Source organism: Myripristis murdjan, chromosome 9, assembly GCF_902150065.1.
Source record: "Myripristis murdjan chromosome 9, fMyrMur1.1, whole genome shotgun sequence".
Classification (NCBI taxonomy): Eukaryota; Metazoa; Chordata; class Actinopteri; order Holocentriformes; family Holocentridae; genus Myripristis; species Myripristis murdjan.
In genome coordinates this window covers 25,883,243-25,910,720 of record NC_043988.1, presented here as the reverse complement: position 1 = coordinate 25,910,720, position 27,478 = coordinate 25,883,243, and the positions used below count along the sequence as shown (strand labels likewise).

Genomic DNA, 27,478 nt, shown 5'->3' with positions numbered 1-27,478 from the left:
ATTACCTGCAACACTGTCAGACCCACCTCCATAAGGAGTACTACTACTATTGGGCTGGTATCACCACTACAGCTACTACTGCTACTACCACTAAAAAAATAGGCCACTTTTACAAAAAAAATAACTGTCATCTATATTGTTGGTGCAGTAATCATCACCACAACCTAATTAATGTGCTGGTCCAACAGTAAATGATAGTTTTGTCTTTATGATTACCCTCAGCAGAGCTACAGAATAAGTATTATTTAATATAAATACATAAATGGGATGGTGAATACAGGGAATAAATGGGCGTACCATGCAGTGTTTTTTATTCTACCTTAGTAACTTAATTGCAGGGTTATTTATGCCTTTTCCTCCAACAGGTGGTTTCTCCCCTGCGGGAACCTTCGTAGCTCGGCGTACGTTCCTACCGGAGACATTATTGCATTGGACAGCTTGAGGATCGTGACGTGGTGATTGGTCGTTGATCCCTATCTTGAAAACTATTTTGCTGGCGTTAGCATTGGTCAGACTAAAAGCATATCGGCATTCCTGGACATTTATACATTTTCATTGCCGATAAATTAAAAACCGCTTTTGTTGGTCCTTAAGCGGAACTGAGTTTTTTGGAGCTGTTTTGTCTGGTAAGGGCCTGACTGACACCAGCTAGCGTTAGCCAACAACATTAGCTCGGCTACACCTTGCTATGTCTTGGTTTCGAAACACATTTAAGTCTGCGTAGACTTTGATATTCAGAGTAATAGGACTGTGTGGCGACATTTTACGGTTTAAGCCGCCCGCTATCATCGCCGTTGTGGAGATTTAACTATAGCAAGTTAGCTAATTAGCGAGTTTTACTGATGCTAGTTGGGCTGCAGTAAACAGTGAGGTTAGCAACAGGCAGGCTTGCTGTGGCTAGCGTCAGTAGCGTGGGGATAATGCTCTCATGTGATTGTGCTTTGTCACATTGATTATCAGGTCGCAGCCGGGACTGATCATGAAGCTCTACAGCCTGAGCATCCTGCACAAAGGAGCCACTAAAGCCAACCTGCTCAAGGCGGCCTACGACCTCTCCTCCTTCAGCTTCTTCCAGCGCTCCAGGTGGGTGCGACCACAAACACAGCTGGCTTTCAGTTTCACTTAATTTCCCCGTTTACAGTTTAGAAAGTGTTTTACCAGTGGTGACATTTCAGTGCTCTGTTTTCATGTACCAGCGTGTCACAGTCATTTCAGTGAGGTTGTACTACAGTGGTATCCTTGTTTTGGTTGCTGTAGTGTCCAGGAGTTCATGACCTTCACCAGTGCCTTGATTGTTGAGAGAACATCACATGGAAGCCGTGCCTCTGTCAAAGAACAAGGTAAAATACAAAGAACACACAGCCCAGCCTGACGGGTTTTTACTTTTTAATCAGTGTCACCGCAGATGTTAGTGTCCCGCTGTGGTTTCCTAGTCTAAATGTTGTTTTAATGGTTCATATATTTTGCTGTAACAGTTTTAATGTTGCTCTCTCTGTACTCAGTTAATTCTAAGTGGGTTTAGGAGTTGTGGTCCAGTTGACATGAGCACCTGATTAATATTTACAACACAATCAGTAACTTATTTCTGTGAAACAGTGTACTGGGATCATCATTAAATGTTTGAGATTGCAAATGTCAAAGTTGTCAAAACTAACAGAAAGTACAAGCCAAAAGCAGCAGTCTCTCTCTCTCTCTCTCTCTCTCTCTCTCTCTCTCTCATTCGGTTTGTTTGCTACTTGCACACCAGCAGATACATAAAACTCTGTAGATTCATGACTAAAACGTTGTGTGCTTACAAAGCCAGAAATATGCATGCACAGTCTGTCTGTGACATTTATAGACCCACATGGTTCTGTTTTATAAATTCAAGATTCAAGATTTTTATTCGTTGCATGCATGATGTACGGGTACAGCAGCAGTGAAATTCAATTGCAACAACTCCAGCACTGCAAGTAAAAAATAGATAAGAATAAAATAGATAATAAAATAAAATAAAAATAAAATAGAAAGTATATATAACACTTCTATATACAATATACAACCTATATACAATATACAATAAGTCCAAATAAGTACAAAATCTCAGTTGTTGAGAAACTGGCTGTACATGCACGAGGCTCTTTTCCTCTCCCACAATGAGCCATGAATGTGTGAAGACACACTCTTCACACCAGACGTTTTTAGATCAGTGTGCCTCATGCTCCGCCAGTCTTCACACCTGACAGTGAAACAAATGGGAAATCAAAAGTGTCGTTCCTCAGATTGTGTTGCACTGGAGGCTCTCCAGCAGCCAGAACAGCTGGTATTAATGCACAACATACATAAACCAACATTACAAGGCGTGGTGGGATAAAATAAAAAGAATAATAACAGTTAAATAAAATGTTGGCCCTGGATTATTGTAAATTAATATAATGATAAAATGAATCACACAAAGTAATGAATTAGTGTTACCTTTTGTTACAAAGCACACAGCTTTGTAACAGACACACACACCAGTGTGTCTGGTTTTCAGCCTAAACAAACAGTGTTTTGCGTTTTAGCAGAACATTGTTTGTGCAGGAAATGACATGCATGGTTTTTGTGCATATGCATCTTTTATGCATCTGGCTGCAGGTGTCTCACTTTTTGTCTGAAAAATACCATGCATGTTAAAGATAAGGGAAGCGAGACTGTAACTATCCGCTTCACCTCCAGCATTGGTGGACAGCTGCTCTACTCTTTACCAGCCACCTGAGGAAGCTGTCAGCTGCTTTTCTCCTCTTTTCTTTTACACTGTTCTTGGTGTATGACACATAAACGCACCGCTTTACTCTCTTAGCATCAAATAAGCCAAACTATCAAAATGGCTCACATATCTCGTAAGATGGTATGAAGCTTGTTTTCACCAAAATGAATACCGCCGGAGCAAAGATATCTCTGGTGCATGCTGTTCCGTCTCACATGGAGAGCGTAACAGCAGGCGCATCCAAAAATCTGGCTGCTTCTCTTGTCACACGCCTGGGTGAATTTACATCAACACACCCTCAGTTTAAACAATACCTTGCGACTGGGAAATGTGATTCTCATGCCATTGTCTGTAGCTTAATTTGCTTTGATCGCCCATTGTTTCTTCTGCCTTCAGAGTATCTGTGCCATGTGTATGTGAGAAATGACAGCCTGAGTGCGGTGGTCATAGCAGACACTGAGTACCCACAGAGAGTCTGTTTCACATTGCTAGACAAGGTGGGTGCAGCTGGCACGTACATTAATAATGAATCTCTGAGATTGTTTACCACTAGTCCTTGTGTTTTGCTGCCAGCTTGAATATTAATTTCTGTCTGTCTTTTTGCAGGTATTAGAGGAATTCTCCAGGCAAGTGGACAGTATAGACTGGCCCTCTGGTAACCCTGAGACCATCAACTACAAAGCCTTGGATATCCACCTTGCTAAATACCAGGTCTGTGTGTAATCTCTTTACCTTTAAAAAAAAAAAAAAAATCAAAGGAAATCAGTGACATTTTGGTGAATGCTAGACTACAGTTGTGTGCTGACAAGACTATCAGATTCACCCGTGAGCCTCCTGTTTTGCCAAATTTCCTTAGTCTAAAGCCACCTGGCACCATCCGCTGAATACGCATGCTTTAGCAAATCTAATACCGGAGGCGTGAAGTTCATGCCAATCCTTTTGTGGCATGATGATAGGGTGATCAAAGAGCTTGTTTGCCAAATGCTGGTGTATTCCTTTTGTTAATATGAATGACATCTTGATGTCTAGCGCCTTCTGAAATCAAAGGGGATGATGCCTGACAGCTTCTTTTTCTTCACAGAACCCCAGGGAAGCAGATGCAATGACCAAAGTGCAGGCTGAGCTGGACGAGACAAAGATCATTCTGGTAAAACACCATCTTCACCTTGGACACACACTGCATGACTCAACAGGCTGAACTGTGTGGACAGCACACAACACAAGGCTGGAGTTAGCAGATGTCTTTTTGTCTTGTGACAGATTTACATAGATGGCTTTTTATATCAGGATTACACTCAAACCCAGTCCTAACCTCAGAGGACGAGGAGGCAGAGTTTTCACTGTGACTCCTTTGACACCACTTGACCACAAATGTCAAATGAGGACCGTGGCATAATCGGAAAGTTGAGACATAAGGCCTTTTGTTGCAGATATATTATGTTGAAAACATCTTTGGTTGGCATCTTAAGCAGGAAACAAAAAATAACAAGCAGCATTAGTAACAATATGCAAATACAAATATACAGATACAGAAATAGAAAAAGATAAAGTGTATCCAGTTAAAAGTGATCACGGTTCTGGTTTGCCTTGAGCCTTTTTTGAGATGATTCTTCAAAGTGGGATATGTTGGGTATTCCAGTGCACGTTATGACCAAATTACAGATGGAATTGTCTAACACCGACAACAAAAAAAAGTTAAACAATAAAAATAAGTGTTTCACGCCTCCCCCACCCATGTTAACAGTGTTAAGGATAGGACAGAAGTGAAAGCAAGGAGTGATTATTTGTATTGATTCTGTAAACAGCAAAATAGGAGAGCACACACATAAAAGGTTATTGCCATTATTCGCCCATCAAAAGGTGGGTCTTAGAGTCTTTGGTTCTCCAAACTAACCACTGGCATATTTTTTCATTCTCACGGTCAATCTTATCGGCTTCTACTGGCTTTCGTTCAGGTTTGAGCTGTTGACCAGCTCACACTACAGGACCATGTCTAATACAAGACATACAAATCAGATCAATTAGTATGATGGTTCCACCTGGATGGGGAGAAAGAGGTTAATTTCCTTAACCCCATACACACACCATCTATCAGTGCCGATTGTCCATTGCAGCCTCCTTAAATTACTGCAGAATTGATCGGGTCCAGTCATCATGGCCAAATCTTGACTATAATCAGCCGAAGTCACATAATGTCTTGAGTTCTTGGCTTTCTCAAGCCATACTCTTGTTGATCATTTCTTTAGAGCCTCTAATTGTTTGGTCTCTGCAGCACAACACCATGGAAAGTCTGTTGGAGAGAGGAGAGAAACTTGATGATCTTGTTGCAAAGTCAGAGCACCTGGGGAATCAGTCCAAAGCCTTTTACAAGACTGTAAGTACCCGATGATACTTTGTCCATTAACAGCGGACTGTCAGTCACTTTGCTGAACAGACGTTCACCTATCATTGTTCAGGATGGCGTGTGACTGTGTCTTTATTTCACCTCACAGGCACGGAAGCAAAACTCATGCTGTGAAATTATGTGATGCTGCCGCCTAGTCCTCCTGGACACGCCTCTCTCTGCCTTTCTGCTTTTCCTACAACTCCCATCATGCACCAGCCACCAGCTCTCAGCACAAAGGACAGAATGAACGCTGTCCAACGCAGGACGGGGCACCAGGACAAAGCAAGGAGGGGTTGAAGGTGGTGACCCGTCTAGATGTGAAATATCTGGACTCTGACTGATGGGGGCTGAAGGACTGATGGGGTTTGGTCAGGGAAAACGTAATATTCAAATTATTTTAACCTTTCAAAGGGTAAACATCGTCGTGGTGTTTCAATACCAGCTGAGGACATAATAGTGTGATCTTGTGTATTGGTGGTGTGTTGTTGAAATGTCTTCAAAACATTTAATGTACTCAGACTGAATCAGTTCTCAATGGAGTTTGATCTCAGCTCTGGAAATTTAGACAGAGGATTAACCCAAGTTTGTCTGTGCTTCTTGCTTCAAGGCAAATCTGACAATCTCATGTTCTGATTTTTTGAACTAATGTCACTGCTGAGGTTAAATCCTTCTCGACAGAGGCAAGCTGTTTTTCTTGCAGGCATAACTTATTCTGCCCACTGGGTGGCCCTGTTTTCTCACTCTTCCATCAGGGGCCACAAGGTTATCTTATCAACGGGTGTCAATGCCTGAGGTCATTCCGGAAACAGTAATATGAGCCGAGACAACAAGCGTGCTCCTAGGGCACCTGAGATTGAAATCCCACTGAATTGTACAACAATTAAAAAAAAATGCTAGATTGGATTAAGTTCCATGATTTTTCTTGCATTTTTAGTGCGGTCTTACAGTGTTAAATTAACACCTAAAACATTCCCAAATTTCGGTAATTGTGTTACTGACTGGTGGTGCAACTTGAAAGCTGATGAGAAGTGTGATGTAAACTATAATATAGTAGATGTTCTCCATAGACCAAGCCTTACTGCAGTATGGCGTTCTTGTAAGTCCCCTGTCCTGTCCATGATTATGTAGTCGAATGAGGACAAGCTGTTGTGAGCTTCTCGGTTTTACACTCACCATACAGTAGCCATACTCTTCTTCTTTTAATGGCCAAGATACATTTAAGCTGGTCTGTAAAACTCATAATCCCACATGGACCTCAGCGGATCACTTGCATTTTTGTTATCATTGTGATCCAAAAGGAAAAAATCTGACCAGCACTCTGACCTCAGATGCCTCCAAAGGTTCACTTCTCTCTCTCTCTGGCCTCTTATTTTGCGCTAGCTGAGTTTTCTACAAAATGGGTGTAATTTAATGTGTGAAAAAGAGATAACGCACACATGTTGAGTGATGCCATTTTAATTTGGGTGATTTCACAGGTCAGACATAGTATTACACACTCCACATTGATCACGCAGCTGTTATTTTTCCTCATTGTCACGTATCAGCGTAGTCGGCTCGCTTTGGACGAGTCTGAATTTGTAGAAATCCCTTCAGCCGGACACGTTGTTCCCTTCGCTTGCAGTCAACAACAGTTGAAAATGAAGAGATGCCTTTGATTCTGTATTATAGATGTTTTCTCTGCTTTGTTTCTGCTGTATGACTTTTGCTGATATACTGAAGTGTAGACTGCATTGACGTTTGTGCGACTGTAACTGTGTGACTGTTGTGTGTGTGATCTGAGTTGAGTTGCTCTTAATGCTTTTACAATATAAACTTCTGTGCAATAGCTCTGCAGACTGTCCATTAATGTCTCTCCTTTAAAGCAGGGAGAATAAACGGCAAAACAATTCCCCTAAAGGACAGTAACTTGACCTTTGTATATTCTGATTAACTCTCACATGTGAAGCTTGTTCAGGGGTGTGTGTGAGCCATTTGTTTAAAGATGGGGTTTCTTCTTTCAAAGTTTTAAACGTGTTGAATTTGAGAGTATATCAACTATCCGTAATTATACTGTAGCTTTTTACAGTTCAACTTTTCACTGTCCAGTTTGTGAAATCAATTAATCAGTCTGCATTACAATTTGTGACCCAGTTATAGTCCACATTCAAAGAACATATTTAAAAGTCTGAACAATACTTTTCTGACTGTATTAACATTTTGTTTTGGGAACTTGGAGTCGCTGAAACACTAACTGTTTACAGAACATGTAATCTTGACTAGATAAACAAGGAAAAATGGCTTCTGGTGTGCCATGTCTGTTTTTTTTTTGTTTTGTTTTTTTGTTTTTCCCTCATTCAAGGAAAACATTTTTCTTGAAGTGGCAATAAAATGTCGAAGGAAATTTGGACGAATGTGTGACAGGTGAAAATGTGACTACACAGAAAAAAGTAGTCTTGTGCAGTTGTTGGAAACTTCAGTCACACCAATATCTTTAAACAGCAATGTGCAGGCTGTAGGCGCTTTTCCTCCGCCTTGCTGCAACAAGGTCAGCTGACGAGAAACTGATGCGTTTACGTGTCGTCGGAAATAACATAATTACGCATTGAAAGAACATCTTTAGGGTGGCTTAGGCACGGGGACAATTCTTAACAATTACGCTTGTCAGTATTGTTTCCTAAAGTTTTAAGGTAAATAGCATTGGTTTTAACCTCATCCTCTAACTATTTTGTGATATGTTGGGTTTAGATTGAATTAGACTAAACATGAAATACTTGACACTTCACTGATCGGTACCACCCGTACGCGAAAAGTAAAAAAAAAAAAAAAAATGAACCAAACACAATTTTATCCATTTTGTTATTACTCCCGGTTCAAACTGCGAGAGAAATTAAAACCTCAGACGTACGAGCTTCGGAGGAGGACTTGAACGCAGCGCCACAGACGCTTCTCACCGCTCGGCTGAGGTGAGAGAGAAAACACAGCATGAACTGATGAAGTCTGACCGCAGGAGCCTCAAAAATGTGGACGGAGGTGAAAGACAGGAACGGGACTGCAGTCAGCGATGAAAACAGCTGAGAGGTAAGAGGAAACAACATTTAAGTAGCTCAACTGGAACTGTGAATACGTGGGAGAAAAAAAGCGCATTTTCTGTTTCCAGTGGTTTTTAGAATATACCAAACCGGCTGTGGCAAGAAAATCTCTCACTGCAGGTCCGCAAATGACCAGCAATCAAATGTTAAGACTGCAACAAACTTGGGAAATCTGTGGCATGCTGCAAGTTCACTTTTTTTTTTTTTTGTAACGCCATGCATAGGCTTATTTTCTTTAACCTATCAACTCTCACCGTTTTCCTAAACTGGTGGATATTTTATGCGCTCAGAATTTGTGCTGCTGCGCGACACAAACGTTTTGGAAATATATGGCCCATTTATGTTGGCTTATCTCGCTCCTGTCCTAGCCCTGCGCACTCTCATTTTCCACATTGTCCGACTTCCTGCAGCGAGTTTCTCACCTCCACACCAACAGGCACGGCTCATAGTGCCGCACGCCTGCCTCTGTATATCTGTTTATCGCACTCTCTCCACATTTTCTCCAGATATTACAACTGGATGACCCAGACAGATAACCACTCCGGCTTGCACAGGCAGGTTTATGTCTGCTGCCCTGGGGTTTTGGTGTGTGCTGTGTCCAGTCCTGCCTGTGCCCTATGCTCTACATCTCCTCAAAAACATGATTGCTTTTTTTTTTTGGTACACTTTCAGATGGCTGACCCAGAGCTCACTTGGCACCACGGTGGTCAACAGAGGAACGGTGAGATTGTATAGACTTCATGTCAGTAGAAATCACGAGTGAAAACCCAATATGATATCTTAATATTATAGTATACCATAATATATCCAAATTGCAGTAAAGTTCCCTGCGGTATGTTGTAATTTGACATTGTGATTTCTGATTTACTTTATTTCATCTATAAGTTGGATAAAGTAAAAATGGTGAGATAATGTCCGGTGCCACAGTGTCATATCAAATTCAAGGGGTGTATAAAATAGCTGCAACTTTGAAGAAACTAAATTCCACTTTCACACACAGATGCACAGACACATTACACTAAGAATGCAAATAAGCAGTATGTGTTTGCTTTAAATGAGGCTCGTCCGTCACCACTGCCATACAGAGGACTTGAAAAACACACAAGACAAGTAACAGAGTTCCAGAGAGGCCAAATGTCCACATCCCAGGTTCATTCATCATAAAATCTGCTTTCGGTTCTGTTATTTGGAATCAAAAGCAAAGGGAAACGACGCGGAAAGTCATGACAGCATACGAAAAATGCAGACAAACTGCACTGGCAACTGAAACTGATGACACCTCACAATGCGATCAGCAGGACAGCTGCTAAATACTACAGTGACACAAAAAAGACAACAGAAGTTATTGAACACAGTCCTCAACATAAACTTGCCAAGTTGGTATTTATGGCTGATTGTTAAAAAAAAAAAAAAAAAAAAGGCACCATAACCCACTACACACAGTTTTTCCAAGAATGACTGATGGCAATGACTGGCCATGTTCCTTATTTAGTGCTTGTAATTCATTTTCTGTGAGGTGTTCCCAGTATTTTGTCCACCCCTCACATATTAATAAGCCACACTAGAAATAGTAGATTGTTGCTCAGGGATGTTTTTGTTTCATTTCAAATCATCATGCTGTAGATCACAGCTTCTCATTATGCGCGGCATGAAATGTCAGGAAGTGACAGTGCACTGATTTTAACATAAACACACAGCAGTTGAGTATCAGCACTGACTTCAGCTGTTTTCAATCAATTGCTTTTGTAAAAAAAATATATATATATATATATAATATTTATAAATATTATTGAGTAATTCTTCTTTCCATGAAGGTTCAACTGCAGCTGCCACTCATGCTTCTAGCACGGAGGACCCTTTTGCACAGGGCAACGGGATCATCCCTGGTGAGCACCGCTTTGATCGAAACCTGATGTCTTATACTGCCTGGACATAAGATTTCAGATTAAACCCCCAGTGTAAATGCAGCACCTTGAGTCATAGGCGAAGAAAAAGAGGAAGCAGGCGCACTACTTGTGTCCTCAAACCACTGGTGCTCATGGAAAGTCATAACAACAGTTAGTTTGGGAAGCCCAGTCCAGGCACTTAAGTAGTAATAGTTTTGAAAATGAAAAAGGCCTTTATTTATAGGGCTAGATACATTTCCTTTCTTCGGGGTGTGGAGACACCACCTTCCTCAGGGTGTAATGGCCTTTTATTTTTCAAAATTACATTGAGATCCTGGACCTGGCTTTCTTTTTTTCTGCTTTTGTTCTGTTAAACATTGGTTCAAGACTGTACCTGTTTGAGCCAATCAAGACCACAGCCAAAGAGAAACAAGAGCCAACAAAGCTTATAAAAATCCATGGGTGGGGCAGTGGGCAGGGTCCAAGCAAATTAAGCATTCTTCAGCTAAATGTGGACTTCAGAGGAATTTGAATTTGAATGCATACTATTTTATTATTTTATTTTCAGAAGCTTGGAAGGACTAATACGTCAATGTCCTCTGTGGTTTTCAAATGGGGCAAAAAAATCAATAATGGTAGTGTTGTGTCTGAGTTGAACCTACAACCTTTGTGTTGAATGACCGGCTCTGTCCAATGTGCCAGAGGCTCAGTTATGGAAACCAGTGTTGGTCGGGTGAAAACAAGGGAAACTTTTGAGACAGTCCAACCTGTGTTGCATGTCTCTGATGCAATATTTTGCCTTTAGTCCCTATTAATCAAGTAACACATGGGTTAAAGACACTGTCTGGAGAGTATTACATCATTCATATTTAGTCTGATTCATTGGTCACACTATTTTGGAAAATCACTGAGAGCTTAGATATTTAGACATGTTGATCCACTGTGTGCACATTTTAAAAGATAAAATGTTGACTAGCAAAATAGATTTTGAAGACAAACTAACTGAGTTTTTACGTTTAAAACAAACAAACAAAAAAAAAAACATGTGGCTGTGTTGAGAGCCATGTCGGCCTGTTCTGTTCCTGTTTCCTGATTTATAATCTCCCCCTTTTAGTCAGAACATTTTTTTTCTTTCCTCAGCGGAAAATTGAGCCACTGCATCAAGTAACTGTCAGGTCACAAGAGCCAGGCTAGATATTTGGAAGGGAACATGAAATTCTCGTGCTGTCAGTAATGGTTGCTAGCATGATGTCTGCAGGATTGTGACTGTGCAGGGCAAAGTGACAGCCAGCCTGTCGCAGGGAAAATGACAAGAGGGCAATGCAACAGGTTTCAAGCATAAGCATTAAGAGAACATGGGTTGTTTTCCTAGGGAGGAACACTGGTTCATTCAGCTCCCAAAGGAAACTATTCTGCTGAAAGCTACTGAGCCGGAAGTGAAGCAGGTCGACCGACTTGTTCAGGATGACTCCCGACTGAAGCTCATACAGTAACAGCACATAGTACCACACTGCAGTTGTGTGTGTGCAGCAAAAGTAACTCATTACATGTACTCATGTCACTGTAATTGAGTAGCTTTTTGTGTACTTGTAGTTTTTTGAGCATTTTTACTTGTACTTATGTACATTGCTGCGTGAGTATTCAGCTGAAGTGCTTCACCACATTCACATTCACCACATTCATCGCATCCATCACAGAGAACAAATGATCAATCAGATGGTCAAACCTTTCACTGTGAAGGCTCAGTCAGCAAAGATGAGATGAATCTGCTTCTACTTTCTGTCATTTCCAAATTTCCAATAAAAAGCGCACAATGAAAAATTACAGATGGTTGATGGAAGCGAAGACCATTTAGACTCAGCTGGCAAAAAGGTGGAATAAGAATGCAGGGAAAAAAAAGGAATAATGCCATTTGTTTTTTGAATCTAGATGGTCATCACTTCAGTCAACCCTCTTCTCATCTTTTTCTAACTGCATGTAAAAGATCACACCTAACAGTTTTGAAAAAGGAACTCAGTCACTTTTACACTGAGCACATTTTATTGAACTACTTTTTTACCATAAGTAGATTTCTACAACAGTACTTTTACCTCTTCCTAAACAAAAATATCAGCAAAGTAACAATATGTTTACCTCTTCCTAAATAAAATGTCAGCAAATTAACAGTACTTTTGCTTGAGTAACAATTCATAGTGCTCCTCCACCAGTGGTGTGCAGGCATGTCAGTGTGTTTACATGTGTATCATAATTGTCTTGGAGCTCATGCACATCTGTGTCTGGTTATCTGTGTGTTTACATCTGTAGGTGCCATTGCAGCTGCGGTGTTCATTGTCTTCCTGCTGGCTCTCTATGCCGTCCTCTGGAGGTGTATGGTTTCACCGCCACAACGGTAAAGAACAGACACAAGCCGTAACTCCGTTTGGCTCCAGCTGATGTTTGTGCTCCTGCTGTAGAGTCATGTGTCTGAACTTTGTATCCCAGCTCATCAGAGGAAGGCAAATCATCCCATGTGATCTGCCGTTTCCCCCACTTTCTTCCACTCTTCAAATTGAATTGCAATGCAGTTTGATGTTTGCTGTCAAGCTTGTGCTCATTTGTGCTTCACCCTTGCAGGAAGAAGAGGAAGGTGAGGGTAAGAGAGCAGCAGAGGACTCCCGTGTGAAGACTGGCCTCCTGGTTGGAAATGTACTGGATCTGTTGAGCAGGTCGTTTCAGATCGCGTTGAGGGATTTAAAGTCTGAGACAGCAGACTCGATTTTAAAAAAACAAATGCACAAAAACAACCCCTTCAAGCTCAACATGAGTTTTGGTTGAATGTGCCTCCTGTGTCCCAAGGGAAAGGTTTTGCACAGAAACCATCTGCCAAGTGGCTCCAGTTCAAGGTGACGTTCCACTGCGATGTCAAACATTTTATTGGCAGGTCAACTTGTGCTGCTTTTTTTTTTTTTTATTATTATTATTTCTGCCTGTCAGCTACTGAGGGATGAGGAGGCTCAGGCCACTGCTCTCCCTGAAGATCAATAAGCTGGATGTTTGGGTGTTTGTGTGTGTGAGTGTGTGAGTGAGAACAACTGTGTTTCTTTATGTAGCTTGTGGTAAATACACAAGAGGATTAAGACCACATTAAGAAAATTATCTCTGAGATTAGTCTCATAATTTTGATTACAAAAAGGATTAGGGTTAGACATTTCTATGACTTGATTATCACAATTGTGTGATCAAAGTCAGAATTCGAACATAAATCCCAGAATTCAGATTTTTTTTCTCAGTATTGACATAAATCTCTTTTTTTTTTCTTATGGCCTTAATCCTCTCCCTTCTTCCAGAGGTATATTTAGTGTAATGTGGACCTTTTTTTTTTCTTTTGTTGCATCTGCGTCTTGAATACCTCCTTGATTTCACCTCAGCAATTTTTAATCATTGTTGAGATTTTTTGTTAAAGGAAGCGCTCTGTGGCACCTCGCTGCTTTTATTTCATTTTACTCCTCTCCTCAGCTCTCTTAAGATTCTTTAGGAGGTTAAGAAATGAGAACTGCGGTGATGCTAACTCCAAATGTGCAATGATGTTTCTATATTCCGTGAATGTATGTAGATAGTTTAATCATTTATCACGTATGATTTGCTGCTCTGTGATAATTAGATTAATTTTAGATTTTTTTTTAATTCAACCACCACTACTATCTAGACAGTATTTTCTGTGGGAATCTATGAGTTGATTTTGATTTTATTTCAATATATATTTGTATTCTCTTCTCTTTATTTCTCTTCTCAGGACATTCCAGCTACTGTATCATTTTTTACTCTTGACAATAAACTGAGCTATTTTTACAGCAGTGTAATGTGTCTCATGCCTCATCATGTCTCACTATCTTCCCTCATTCCCAATGCAGTATTCCCAATGCATACTCAATAAATTGATATTTTTACAGGTGATTTTTGTGTTGCATGAACCTTATTTGCATAAGGACCACACAAATATAAAATACATAAGGCACAAAATAGACAATAACAAATCTCTCTGGAATTTGACACTGAGACTGTCAGCCAACATTTTCAGTGTCACAGTATCTGTTATTTTCAGTTTTGTTGTGACGTTGCCATTTAACACATGTTTTGTGATACAGGAAATTAATGGCAAACAGGAAACAAATGTAGGACAGGTAGGGTAATTCTAGATCTGCCACAAAAACACATACACAGTGCATTTGAAATTAATATAAACTGGTGTCGCTCTCTGGTGTGTGATGTGCATCAGACATGTCAAATCCAAATCCCAAGATAAAAAATTAGTTGCACAAGATGGCCAAAAGTATACATGGACACCTGAACAATACACCCATACCTCCACAGAACAGGGCTGTTTTTCATGTTTTAGGCAAGGCCTCCTAATTCCAGTGAAGGGAAAAATCTTGATGTTACAGCACACACTTCCAGAGAAGTGAGTGTCTCCAGCTTTGTGGCAGCAGCTTGGGGAGTGCCCTTTTCTGACTCAGTATGACAATGTCCCAATGCACAAAGCGAGGTCTATGAAGAAATGTTTTACTGAGGCTGGTGTGGAAGAATCTGACTGAAAAGACATATCACACCTCTGCCCCTGCCCACAGAAGTAGCCTAGCTGGGGCACATCCCCAAATCTGCTTTATTCATATCAACACCTGGAGGTCCAGGACCGCTGGCCGTATCTCAAAAAGTATCCATCCGAGCAAACTAAAAATTTTTACAGTGTGCCTATTGGATACATAAGGAACAACTGGTGAATTTTTCAGAATTTTTTGAGACCCAAGTGCATGGGGTGTCCTGAAAATTTGGTGAAATGACATGGAATGACCCTATTGTGATCAAAAACATTGATCTGAAGGTCAATTCTGAGGCTGTTCTGTAAATAGTTTTCTAATAAACAATAAATATAGCAACTTCTGATCAACCCGTATCAATTGCAGGCTTAAAATAACATACCGGTTTAAGTCCCACCCATTTCCGGTTTAGGCGCCGCCTAAGGTAGTGGTGTACTCGCACATCCCTACTGCTTAGAGCTTGAGGCGTATCAGATTACATCTACTGTGTGTGTTGTGTGTGTGTGTGTGTGTGTGTGTGCATGCCTGTGTGCCTGTGTGCCTGCTTGAGGGGTATCAGATTACACTGTGAGCCGTAACACGGGGCTGCGTTTATCCAACCGTGGGCCCCAAACGGATGGATAAACTGGACCATGCTCCCTTTCCTAAACAGCCATCTACTTGAGCATGGTTTATTCAACGAGGGGCCTTGTTTCTGCTTAGTGTGTGTGTGTATGTGTGTGTGTAGGGGGAGGAGGAATGGGCTGCATGTTTACCTACCTGCTGTCAATCTTTCAGCCTTTGACAGGTAGACCTTTTGGCGTTTGCCTGCCTTGGTGATATATTTGTCCGTTTTCTTGCATATTATGCACAGGGCAGGGCAGAGCATGGGATAGGCAGGCCTGACCTGGACCCAAGTTTCTTGATTGGGCTCGGAGTAGTCGTGCTGGACGTAGACAGGATGGCCTCGCTTCTGGAGCCGTCTTCTGTAGCTCTCCTCTCTCCCTCACATGTGAGCCGTCTCTCCACTTTGGCAAACACGTTTTTATCAGTAAACTTACAACAGCAGGTGGGATGGAAGGCAGCGTCCACGGGAATAGATATCTTGATATCTAGTCAGTGTTTGTAGGTGTCAGCCACATCCTGACAGGCACCCTTCAACCCGAGCCATCGTTGTACGCTTTTCCTGTTAAATATTCCAACATATCATGGTGAAATCTTTTACCCTGTCAGAGGTAATATGCATATAGCACTGTTTATATTTCAATAATCTACTTTTTGGAAGACTTTCGGGTGTGTTTTCCTCATCGTCTCTACTGCTGGATGAAACCATGGAGGCAGCCATGTTGCCGGTGTTGTGCTAAGGTACGTATCCCCAATAAAAATTTTGTCCTCTGTCTGCAGGAGTGGACAGGACTGCGCATACATTCAACGAGTGCGGAACTACGAAGATTTAGTGCTCTAGTTTTATCCACGAGGGTTAGGGTTAGGGTTAAGATTAGGGTCAGGGTTCGTGTTAGCAAATTTAAGCATTTGCTTTGATTGAAAAAACATGTTTTACTTGGCAAAACGGGACAGGGGACACAATTTTTATCGGGAATACCTTGGCATAACACCTGTTTGTTGACGAAAAACAGGTACCGTATTGGTGTAGCACGATCACGTGACAGCCGTGCCACCACCTGCAGACCAAAATCCCATTACGCCCTGAAGGAGCTAGTGCTGAATAAAATGCCTGGTCGAAGGACTTTTGCCGGGTTATGAGTGAAGAACTACCAGCTGTTAGCTAAATATGAATCAGTATTTTTTATGAATTAAAGATCGTGTGATTCCCGGACTTCGGAGCAGAAATCAGTTTCTAAATGACTTTTTGTGGTTCACCTTACGGCCTAATTAGGCAGAAAATAGAGTCACCCTCCATGGGCCCCCATATCAGCTGGGCCCCAGAAAGCTTTCCATATTTTCCCCCCTTATGGGTGGCCCTGGTGGTCAGAGCAGTTCTCAGCTGACAGCTGTGGGTGGGAAGACATCCTATAGCAAAAAGACTCTGAGCCACACTGCTTAATAATTTACATCCATAGTAAAGCGGCCTTGGTTTGTGTCACCACTGCAGAGTGTCTAACTCGGTCAAGGCCATATTACAGGTCTGAAACATTGCATCACTTTCAGAACCAGTTTTACGACTTGTGGGAAACAGCAGAGTGAAATGAACTGGGTTAAGAATGAGGAATGTAGTTTGGCTGACCTGGGAAGAGTGTTGAGGGAGTTGGAACTGAATTAGAAAAGATAAATGTACACTGATTTTACTCTTATAATCCCGTCTGCTACAACTGCACAGCAGCGATCCTCAGGATGTATCCTCAAGAAAGATGTCTTTGATATGACTTGTATCTTCATTCAATCTCATCTCTATGAATTACATCTCCTTATAGGTGGCTATCATGGTGACTTCAAATCCCAAGAGACAAGTGGAACCTGTCAATCTCAACACTGATGAATAAGACAATAAATCACATGGGGATTTGAAAATCCCATCCAGTTTAGTCAGGTTTAGGATGGTTCAATGCCAAATATCTGAAAAATATTAATCCCACTGGAAGTGAAGATTCAGGCTGGATTTAAGATATAAAACACATTATGTACAGAATACAAAATTTGATTTAATTGAGTGTTTGCAAAATACATCCTATAGATTTTAAACATAAACCAAGTATTGCCTGGCATTTACATTTTATTATGAGAACAAAACCTTCAAACCAAAATGTTATGTAGCAGGTGGATGGCCAGTGCTAGTCTGAACCTTGATTTTTAAAATAATACTTTAATTGAATGAATGAATGAATTGAATGAAAATAGTTTACAGACACATAGGAAATTTTATTTTAAATTGTTTTTGCCAATGACACATTGGATCTTGACTCTAAATGTCTGTTGACCTACCAACATGTTGTAACATTACTTGTCCAACAGATGGCAAGATAGAGGATGAAAAAAACAGCCTAAGTCAGCAAGATCAATCTGATCACAAAGAAGTCTGATTGCTAAAAGGGGGATAAACAGGTCTGAATAGTTCTGATCCAGTTATAAGTTTGAAAAACTGCTGAAAGGCAGAACAAAACCAAGAGTAGACTTAACTCTACAGCAGAATGTTGTTTATTGTAGGATCTGTGCAGAGCTTTATTATGTACAGATACAACTGGAGGGTGATTTTTTTTTTTCTTTTTCATTTTTAGGGCCTGCAGGATTTGTCCAAATTTCCCAAGGAATGAAAGAATAAAAATTTGCTGATTAGAACAACACAGCAGTGAAATAGTTCTATAAAAAATACACATGTAAATACTTGATAAAATAAATGTCATAGATACAAAACATTTACATTATTTACATCAAAATATGGCATACATTCTCATTATGGCTGCTGCCTGTTGAATAGAGCACACATTTGTTTACAGTATTTACATTCTTGAGAACTTAAATATGAAATAAAACATACTGAAAATATTGTTACTGTCCACATATAAAAAGTGTTGGGCTTGACTCTTGACTTTACATGGATAAAGTGTCATTGGAGATGTAGCTATCCATGACGCTCCATGATTCCTGCAGACTCACAGCAGACTCCAGGCTGGTGATCTCACTGATGCCTTTGGGTGAAGCTTGTTCAGTCTCAGAGAAATCCTCACCCATGCTGTGAAAGTAACCCTGGTTGGCAACGCTTGTTATTCGCTGCAGGATGGGTCTCTCCCACAGCACTGCAGCTGACTGGGGACGGTAGTCTGCTTGGATTGGCATGCCGAGGGGCGAGAGGGATAGGGAGGAGGACTGGGAGGCAGGAAAGGATGGTGGGTTCAGGAGCTCCGGATGTATCAGTGTGGTCGTTTCAGACACAGGAGGTCCGGCGTCTAGAACCTCAATGTCACAGCTGACGCACTCTGCCACCGTCTGGGATCTGAGCCTCTCACTGGTCTGCACAGAAACACACACAAAAAAATCTTGTAAACTCTAGGTGATTTATTGTATCGGTTCAGATGAAGCAGTGCAAAATGCATAATTTGCACGGCTGCCAAACTCACTCACTCTGTTTTTAATGTGGTTTTATTGTGTTATGTGCAGCTGTTTTATTTGCTGCTATGGCATTACAATTTCCCTGTGGGGATTAATAAAGTTTATATCTACCTATCTATCTATACCAGGTGAAACTTGAGTCAACTTGTGAGAGCTCTCATAACACATGCACACTCACACACATACACAAACACACACACACACAAAAACCTCTCATGCATTTCCATGATTAAACTGCTACACTACGTCAGCACAGGCTATTGGGGCATGTAGATGAATGATTTGGGCTGTGGGCAAACTGTTGCAGCTTTGTTCCTCTGTGCTGATGTTTTGATAGTGGTTCAGGTGTGTGCGTTTCCTGGATGCTGAAGTCCAGCAAGCTCTTGTTGAGGAGAATGTAAACAAGCATGGCTTAAGTATGCATTAGTGTAAACTGTAGGCTAAGTAACAGTGTAAATGTAGCTCTCTTTGTATGCTGTATATGGGTTTACCTTTACATATTCTCAATTCTTCTTAATGCTTATATCTGTATATAATGTAGTAATGTTGTTGCTGTAGGATTAAGCACATATTTTACGAAAAGCACATTTTTTTTTTTTTTGACAAATTTCTTAATCACGTTTTTATATTTCTTATTTTCACTTTCTGTCTCTTATAATTTCAGTCACACTCATATATTTTTCTCTCAAATCTGAACCACTGCAAAAGACCCATTTTTCCCCTCGGGCATCAATAAAGTATTTCCAGATCTGATTCTAATTCTGTGTTTCACTTAGGATGTGATTTCTTTGGAAGACGCGGATGATGCTGTAGAGCTGTATGGAGTTTTTTTTTTTTTTTTGGTAATTTTTTTACTCATTTTTCAAACTTGGTGAAGAAGTTGGTTTCCATCAAAAATGTCTAAACAAACATTCATTTGTAGAATACGAAGGAGGAGATACAATTATGCAAATTGTTCATATCTCTGTGGAACAAAAAATGAGAGTGAAATAAAGCAATTATGGAAAACAAAAAGATGCCAGTGTGATCTCCTGGTAGATTTTAAGGCTATATAAATATGTGGAACCGCCTGTGAGGAACAATTTTCTATACTAAAAAACAAGCGATGAAACCACTTCCTGAAACCACGGTGAGGCGAGGACCTTGTGGCTTGTGCTGCAGATTTTATCTAATTCAGTTGAAATTTCCATGTTCCCCATTTAAAAAGAAAACATGCATGCACCGTACTTGTTTAAGTCTCAACATGACTAGACCAGTTCGGTGTTATACCTCATGAAGGAAGCTGTCAATTTCAATAGTTCTGATGTTCATACCAGCAGGGTAAGATAAAATCCCCTTTAGCCCACTCTTCACCCTGGAAGAGAAGCAGCAAGATGGGACAAAGGAGAAAAAGGAGGAGGACTTAAGTCTTTTAACCGAACCAGGACAAGATGTGTGAGCCAAGATTTGTGAATGAAGTTACTCACATTGTCCTTTGAGGCCACAGGAGAATGGTGCAGCACAGCAGTAACAGGACTGGAATCAGGATCTTAACCAAGTGAACCGTGTCTACCGGAGGAAAAAACAGAACAAGACAGATTAACACACGTTCACACCATCTATTGTCATGCCAGATTCCAGAAAAACTGTAATTAATCCATTCTGCGAGATTGCAAAAAAATGCCCCTGTCCCTTATATGCCCTGTCCACATGAGCACACAGCATGTTGAGGAGCTCACAGTTGGCTTTGGTCCTGATGGTGATGGTGGCTGGCGGACCACGTCCCTTCTTAGTGAGAGCGCTCAGGTAGACGGTGTATTCCCGGCTCTCTTGCAGACCCTCTATGGTCACAGACTTTCTCCGAGGGTCCGCCACCGTCACATTCAACAGAACTGCAAACAGGATGACAGGACATCCCTTAGTTCATGTTATTAAGTGCCAAGGTAAAATGGTTAAAGCAATATGTTTTTATTTGCAATCAGAGCTGATGACTGCCATTTTTCAAAGTTGCCAGTCTGAAACCGTCACTCCATCAAATACATGATTTTCAAGTTAGACTTAGAGGTTTATTCCTGTAGTTCGTGACAGGCAGCCACATTTACATCCTGCATGCTGTGATGAATGAAAGCAAGAGGTTTTCTGGTGAGTGATTAATTCACAGCAAAATTGGTAATTCAAGTGTAAAAACCTGTGAAAAAGCCACAGTCCAAAGTGGCTGTGTACATTTAACTCATTTATTGTAATATCATGATTTGGCATAAGTGTTTTTCTGCTTTTAAAGGTTGCATTACAGTAAAGGGAGGCAGTTTTCTGAACTTATACTGTTATAGTTGTTCTTTATTTGATGTCAGTTTGGTGTCATATCCACCTTAGTAAGTCATTGTTTAGCAAAAAAAAATCTCTTATATTGAGGTTTTTGATCACAGGCATTGTGATATTTAATTTGTCCATATCACCCAGCTTTACCCCAGCATCACCTCAGCTCTACGAGTGAAGAAATAACTCTCCAATCAACAACAGTAATTTTGAATCATTTCCAAATAAAAGCCACTGAAAAATTGATGCTGGGAGCTTCGCTGTGTTTGTACCCACTTGCAGAATGGCCCGGTGCTGCCTCCTGCCCCACTTCCTGCACGGAAGCCAGGTAACCGGTGATGAACCCGGCCTGATCGTCCTCATCGTAAAGCCACTCCAGTGTCACAGAGGAGGAAGTGCTCCGAACTGCTCCGACCAGACTGGGGGACTGCACCGATTCTGAAGGGAGGAGGGGAGGCGGTTTTGAGGGAGGATAACAAAGAAAAACCTCAGAGACCTCAGACCTCAGCCTTACTTGAGGCCTCAGATAAGAGGAAGAGAATGCATCGTGGGGTAACTTTAACATATAAAGGGGTTTTTTGCATTTCGTGGGTGTGTCACTTGCATTACCGTTGCTTCGTCCTCTCTACTTCTTCATTTACTGTGTCTACACGTATCTGTGATGTAGCAGCATGAAACAGGCTTATCTATCTTCTCATCCTGTGTGTCTTACATATTGGTTTCCTGCTAACTTTCGTCACACCAGCATGCAGTTTTCTGTGCTGATTATAAAAGCCAGGCAGTGCTTAGAAATCTCAAGCACTCATTATTAACACTACAACATGTAACTTTAAAAAAAAAAAAAAAAAAAAAAGCACACACGTTTATAATATTGTGCTTGTGAGGTCCTCTATTGAGTACATTCATTCCTAAAGCCCTAGCCCTAAAGTTAAGCTGAACTAACGCAAATCCTCATTCTAATGTTAATCCAAAATCTCTCTCTCTCTCTCTCTCTCTCTCTCTCTCTCTCTTTCACACACACACACACACACACACACACATACACACATACGTAGTTTATACATGTTTCTGATGTGAGTCAAATACACAGTCAGTAGCAGCACTCACTGAGTTCCTGTATATATCCAGTCTGTATCTCTAGTAGTCTGTGTCCATTTTCAGTGCATCCGTAGATATTGAATGTGTACCTATAACCTGCCTCGAAATTTCCTGCAAAATAATGAATTAAGACAACACATGCAACAAACCATTATTGTCTAGCAACAGCAGAGAAATCGGAGAAAAATACGCAACTTTTATGCATTCATCACAACTTATCCATAATGACTGTAAAAACCTACGGGCAGGCAAGAGCAAGCTGTTATTTCCCTCTGGCACTTTCCTCCATTGCAAAGTACAGGGAGTTACAGTTCCCACGATGCACCACTCCACGGTGTAGCCACAGGTGGCATGGTCGTACTCAGCCCAGGTCAGCTGTAAAGCTCCAGTCGTGTTGCCACTCAGATGCTGCTCTTGTAGGAGATTTTCTGACACGGAGTCACAAGATTTAGTCATGTGTCACTCATTTAAAACAAATACTGTCGGACATTTCAATTTATTAATTATTCCTACACTTAAAATTTTAAATGTTGAAGGTGCTACAACAAGTGACAAGCAACAGTACAAACAAAATATGAATTATATTTTCAGATAAGCCTGCGTAAATGATCATCTGCTATTGGCTGATGTTTGGTGCCATCGGGTGTCACCTTCTATGCAAGCAGACATCAACAGCAGATGTCAGGATTTACACAGATGGAGATTTATCCACAAATAAAAAAGCTGGTAAACAGTTGAAAGCTTTCCCATGTTTGTGAAGTGAAGTTGGAGCTGCTCACCTCTGTCCTCTGTCTGTGGGATGGTGATGTGATCTGGGATGGAGGAGCCGGCACGGACGACTGCTTGGACAGAGAAGTCACACCGTCCTGCGCCGATGATGATCTCTGCCTGCGCCTGTCCATTGTCCTTCCACTCAGTCCCGTTCCGTCCTCCCTGCGTCCACCGCACCGTGTAGCCTTGGATTATATTTGATGCTGCCAGGCCAGGAACATGCTGAGAATGGAGGATGGACAGAGAAGTGCACGTGGGTTTGTTGCATCAGTCTCCATGTTTGCAAAATAACTCAACTGGGAGAAAGCAAATCAGCTTAAGGTCTCACCGGAGTCCAGAACAGAGTAACTTTACGGAGGCTGTTGGAAGAGAGCTGCTCGACCCTCCTCCATACATCCAGAGTCACTAATGGATCTAAAGCGGGCACACAGTGATTGTCTATTTAAGACAAACCCAGACAGTGACGATGGGGTCTTCAGTGAGCTAAACAAATTTACATTTCTCACTGTAGGCACTTGGGCTGCACTTAAGGAACAGAGTCTGGCCTTGACAACAATTTAACAACTCAACTTTTAAAATAATATATCTAAAACTAAGAATTTGTCTGAAACTGCAGCAGTGTGCAGTGTTTTTTTTTTTTTTTTTTATCCACATGTAGCCTACTGAACACCACCCTGATAAACTTTCATAAGTAATATTGCATGTCCCAGTTCTGCTCCTTTTTATCCTTAAAATATAAATGTAAAATGTGAGTCACAGGGTTGAATTTAGTCAAGGCCGAATAAAGTCTATAATGCATAATTGTGTTCCCTGGCACTACAAACAAGTCTGCTGAAACCTGGGTGTCTAATTTCTAAGTTCTTCAGTTCCTATGTGCTGATGAGTTAGACTTTGAAGGCTACAGTTCAGAGCTAATCCATCCATAACCTCAAGATCATTACTTTTACATTTGGGAAGACATTCGCAGTTTTAAATATATTCCATCTATTCATCTTGTTTTTCTCTTGCTCTTGAGTAGGATTTGGTTTGCTCTGATCTCAGTTTTGACATGGTCTGGGTTCAAACTCAACTGTACCATGCTATTAATCCATACTGGTTGCCTTAAGTCCTCATTTTGCCTCTGCTGGTACTCACAGGTAGTAAAGGCTATGGGCTGAGCCCAGTCTCCCCAGAGCTTGCCCTTGACAGCACAGCGGGCCCTGGCAGAGTAGTGGGTGTTGGGAAGCAGATGCCCCAGTTTGACTTTGCAGTAACTCTGACAGCTCACCTGTTACAAATACATACAGACAGACGGTAACAACCTCCTCTTCTCACTCTCTTGTAATCATTTCATAATTGTACCGGATGAAACTCACCATGATGGTGCTTTCCTGGTTTGTTACAACCTGGCAGAGGATGTCCAGTCCAGACAGGTTGCCCTGTATGATCCAGGACAAAGTTGAGTTTGTCACCCCTGGCCACACTCTGGTCCACTCAAGGGCGGGGAGTACTGGAGGCAAAGCACACATGAATTTCACAGACCTGCGCCAACTAATTTTATCTTCAAGCACAAATTAACAATTGTGTCACTGGAGTGCCTCACTGTCTTATGGAATAATTTGAAATGCATATCTCATTTGAAATAAATCTACTGCATGGTATGATGGGCACATGTCAACTGAGCCAGTGGGAAACAGAGAGGGGCCATCAAAAGTGTACAGTCACACAGTGTTGTATTCTACAATCCATATTCTGTTCAGAGAGTTGTTTGACCTCTGACCTCTGTCAGAGATGTTGAAGCAGTAGCTCTCTCTCTCCTCTCCCAGCTGGTTTCCCACCACAACAGAGATGTTGTACTCGTCCAAGTGTGGGACTGCCGGGAAATGACAAGACGACTCCTTGCACTTGATAGGTTCCTGGTCAGAGTTCCTGTGTTTTCAAAAGCAAAGACAAGACGAATGACTCAAGGTGAATTTAATGGTAAAGTCAATACGATGGTCTGTACAAGATTCCTCGGACAGCCGACGTGGCACTTTGGTGATGCTGTATCAGATTTGTCTACTTACGTCCTTAGTTTACTTACCTCCTTTAAAACATACCTCCATAAAAACTCAGTTGTCTGTTCTATGGGAAGATGTTTATCAAACAATATAGTACGAGTGCATAGGCTAGCCTTTATTATGAATTCTATAGGAGTTCATACAAGTGGCACAAAAAAGGGAGGGGTAGTACCATGTTATCACCAAATTAGGTCAGGTTTGGGCCAAAAATAAATTTAAAAAATCCTGAGAACAAGGCTAATCAGTTGTTTTTTTCAAATCCCTTAAAACTCATCTATGCACAACAATCTATACTGTATAGAAAAACTGTAATAATTCAAAACAATATGAGATATGATAAAGCATTTATAAAATAATCATTGTTATGTTTTTAAATGGAATGTTTTGTTTTAGATGAACCAAGAAACAATCAAACAAACATAGATTCTGGTCTAAAATCATTGAAAAGGCATCATGCCTGGTGCATCTGGATATGTGCAGTACACTCACGCTATGTGCAGGGTGTGTGTTCGTCTGTAAGGATCAACAAGGTTTGATTTTCTGCCTGGATCCCAGATGCAGTTGACAGTTTTCAAGTCTGTGGTGGAGCAGCTGATGCTCTCTGGCTTCTGAGGTGGAACTGGAGCACACACACACACACACACACACACACAACCAGACACATAATTATACATATACCAAATGCACACAATATACACATAAGCACACACAGATACACAGTTTGTATGTAAAAATAATGTGCTCAGTGCAGGGACTCACAGCTGATGTAGTTGAAGCATTTGTTGGTTTCGGCCGTGGTGTCGTTACAGCTGAACAACACACCCTGAAATAGTCTCGCTGGGATTGTGAGGTTTTTTACAGAGATAGCCTTGACTCTGTCTCCGATGCTGATGAGGGGGTACTGGCTGCCGTTGAAGGCCATGCCGGTGATGTGGACTCCTCTTGGTGGGACGCAGCAGAGCATGGTGCTGGCTCCCTCTCTCAGCACCCGCTGGAAGGGAAATATCCTGGTGTTGTTCTCTGCATCCACTAACTCCTGGTCTCCTGCAAGAAAGAGGAGCAGATTTGGTGAGGTCTGATGAGGGTCTGGCCAGTAGGGGCGCCAGATCCTGGACAAGTAAGTATTCTCTATGAATTATAGCACTGGAAATGAGAGGGGCTAGAAGAGTTATGACTGTCTGTAAATCACAGGCCTTTAAACTGATTCTTATTTATTATTAATCTTATTAATATGCAAGTTTATTGTGGCCTAAGATAATAATAATAATAATAATAATAATAATAATAATAATAATAATAATAATAATAAAACCCTGGATAGTAAATGAGAATTTGGAGCACAAAATGTTGAGAGTTATTGCAACAGTATCTGTTGTGCAACACTGATGTAAAGATTAGTGAGGGGGAACAGAAATGGATGGGGGTGTTGCTGTTGCAGAGAAAACAGCGAGTCATCCTAATCCGTGACCATCTGAGCACAGAAATGGTTCTCAAGATAAGCAGCCCTATGCTTTCAACATAGTTGGTTTCTGGGCTTCACTCACACTTTGCAATGTAATATATGCACATGTAAGGATTTCAATTTATGGCATATAACACCATATTAAATACCCATATATTAAAAACATATTTGGGCCTATATAACTAACATATATTCTAAATGTACAGAGGCATAATATGTTCATATCCAGTTAATTCTGCGTAAGTGACTATTTAGGATTTCTTTTAATCACTTCACCATCTCACCATAGTTGGTCATCCACTCGCTCCAAGGGCTTGGGAGGGACTGGTTATAGAAACGTCGTATCCTAACTGAGTGATCAGCACACTCCAGAGGCAGGGAGGAGGTCCACGTCCAGGAGTATGTATCTGAACCCACAGGGTGTACGCTCACATTGCTCTAAATTACAAAATTAACAAAAAAAAAAAAAAAAGACTGATTTACAGTGCATTTTTTTGATTCATAATATGCACATACGCTAAGTAGACTAGTAGAAAAGTAGACTAATACAGCTTTAATGTGCTGACACCCTAAACCTAAGATTCAAGTACACATAGTCCAGAAAAGCACATCTTTTAGCAGGCTACTCACACTGTAGACAATCGTGAGGTTTTCTGTGCGGCCGATCTGGATTTCATACAGGTTTCTTCCGTCCTTTAAGCCGCTGGAGTTGCTCAGCCATCTCACCTCAAGTTTTTGCTTCTCTTTGACAGCTATCAGATGACTGATGCTAGGGCTTGGCAGTGTCCAATCTAGCCAGTGGACACAATAACACACAGCTTTAAACGTCCACTCCAATTTTAGTCATCAAAATGAGATGAGTGGAGATTCTTACAAGATTTTCAAAGAGTGAGCGTGGAGGTTTCAATGCCACTTGCATACAAAATGAACTCAACTCACCTGTTTCCAAGCAGCATCCGCTCTGATCCCCAGACAAGTTCAGCAAAAACCCAAGCAGGTTGAATAGTAAAGATGCTATTAAACTCATCGTGGTAAAGGTTTCCACCAAGAAATGGACATAGTTGAACTACAGAGTGTTTGAAGCGCTAGACATTCAGCCCTTCACACTAACTGTAAGTCTTGTGAGT

The 27,478-nt window shown here is 41.1% G+C and overlaps 2 protein-coding genes across 2 annotated transcripts; one reads left to right on the top strand and one right to left on the bottom strand.

Annotated features, from left to right (window-relative positions):
- The first annotated feature begins 387 nt into the window (after window positions 1–387).
- On the top strand, window positions 388–7,391 carry ykt6 (YKT6 v-SNARE homolog (S. cerevisiae)). Its single transcript, XM_030059853.1, has 8 exons — window positions 388–626; window positions 961–1,083; window positions 1,258–1,340; window positions 3,125–3,225; window positions 3,335–3,439; window positions 3,810–3,875; window positions 5,001–5,102; window positions 5,221–7,391. The coding sequence occupies exons 2-8, from the start codon at window positions 980–982 to the stop codon at window positions 5,254–5,256; spliced, it is 597 nt and encodes a 198-aa protein (XP_029915713.1). The 5' UTR covers window positions 388–626; window positions 961–979; the 3' UTR covers window positions 5,257–7,391.
- Window positions 7,392–18,082: 10,691 nt separating this feature from the next.
- osmr (oncostatin M receptor) lies at window positions 18,083–27,415 on the bottom strand. Its single transcript, XM_030059852.1, has 17 exons — window positions 27,291–27,415; window positions 26,982–27,142; window positions 26,636–26,789; window positions 25,649–25,933; window positions 25,379–25,508; window positions 24,610–24,758; window positions 24,206–24,339; window positions 23,985–24,117; window positions 23,179–23,264; window positions 22,859–23,072; window positions 22,322–22,507; window positions 22,089–22,190; window positions 21,258–21,419; window positions 20,405–20,557; window positions 20,153–20,234; window positions 19,956–20,040; window positions 18,083–18,587 (listed from the first exon to the last, which is right to left on the bottom strand). Exons 1-17 carry the CDS (start codon window positions 27,376–27,378, stop codon window positions 18,168–18,170), a joined length of 2,724 nt encoding a protein of 907 aa, XP_029915712.1. The 5' UTR covers window positions 27,379–27,415; the 3' UTR covers window positions 18,083–18,167.
- Window positions 27,416–27,478: the final 63 nt, after the last annotated feature.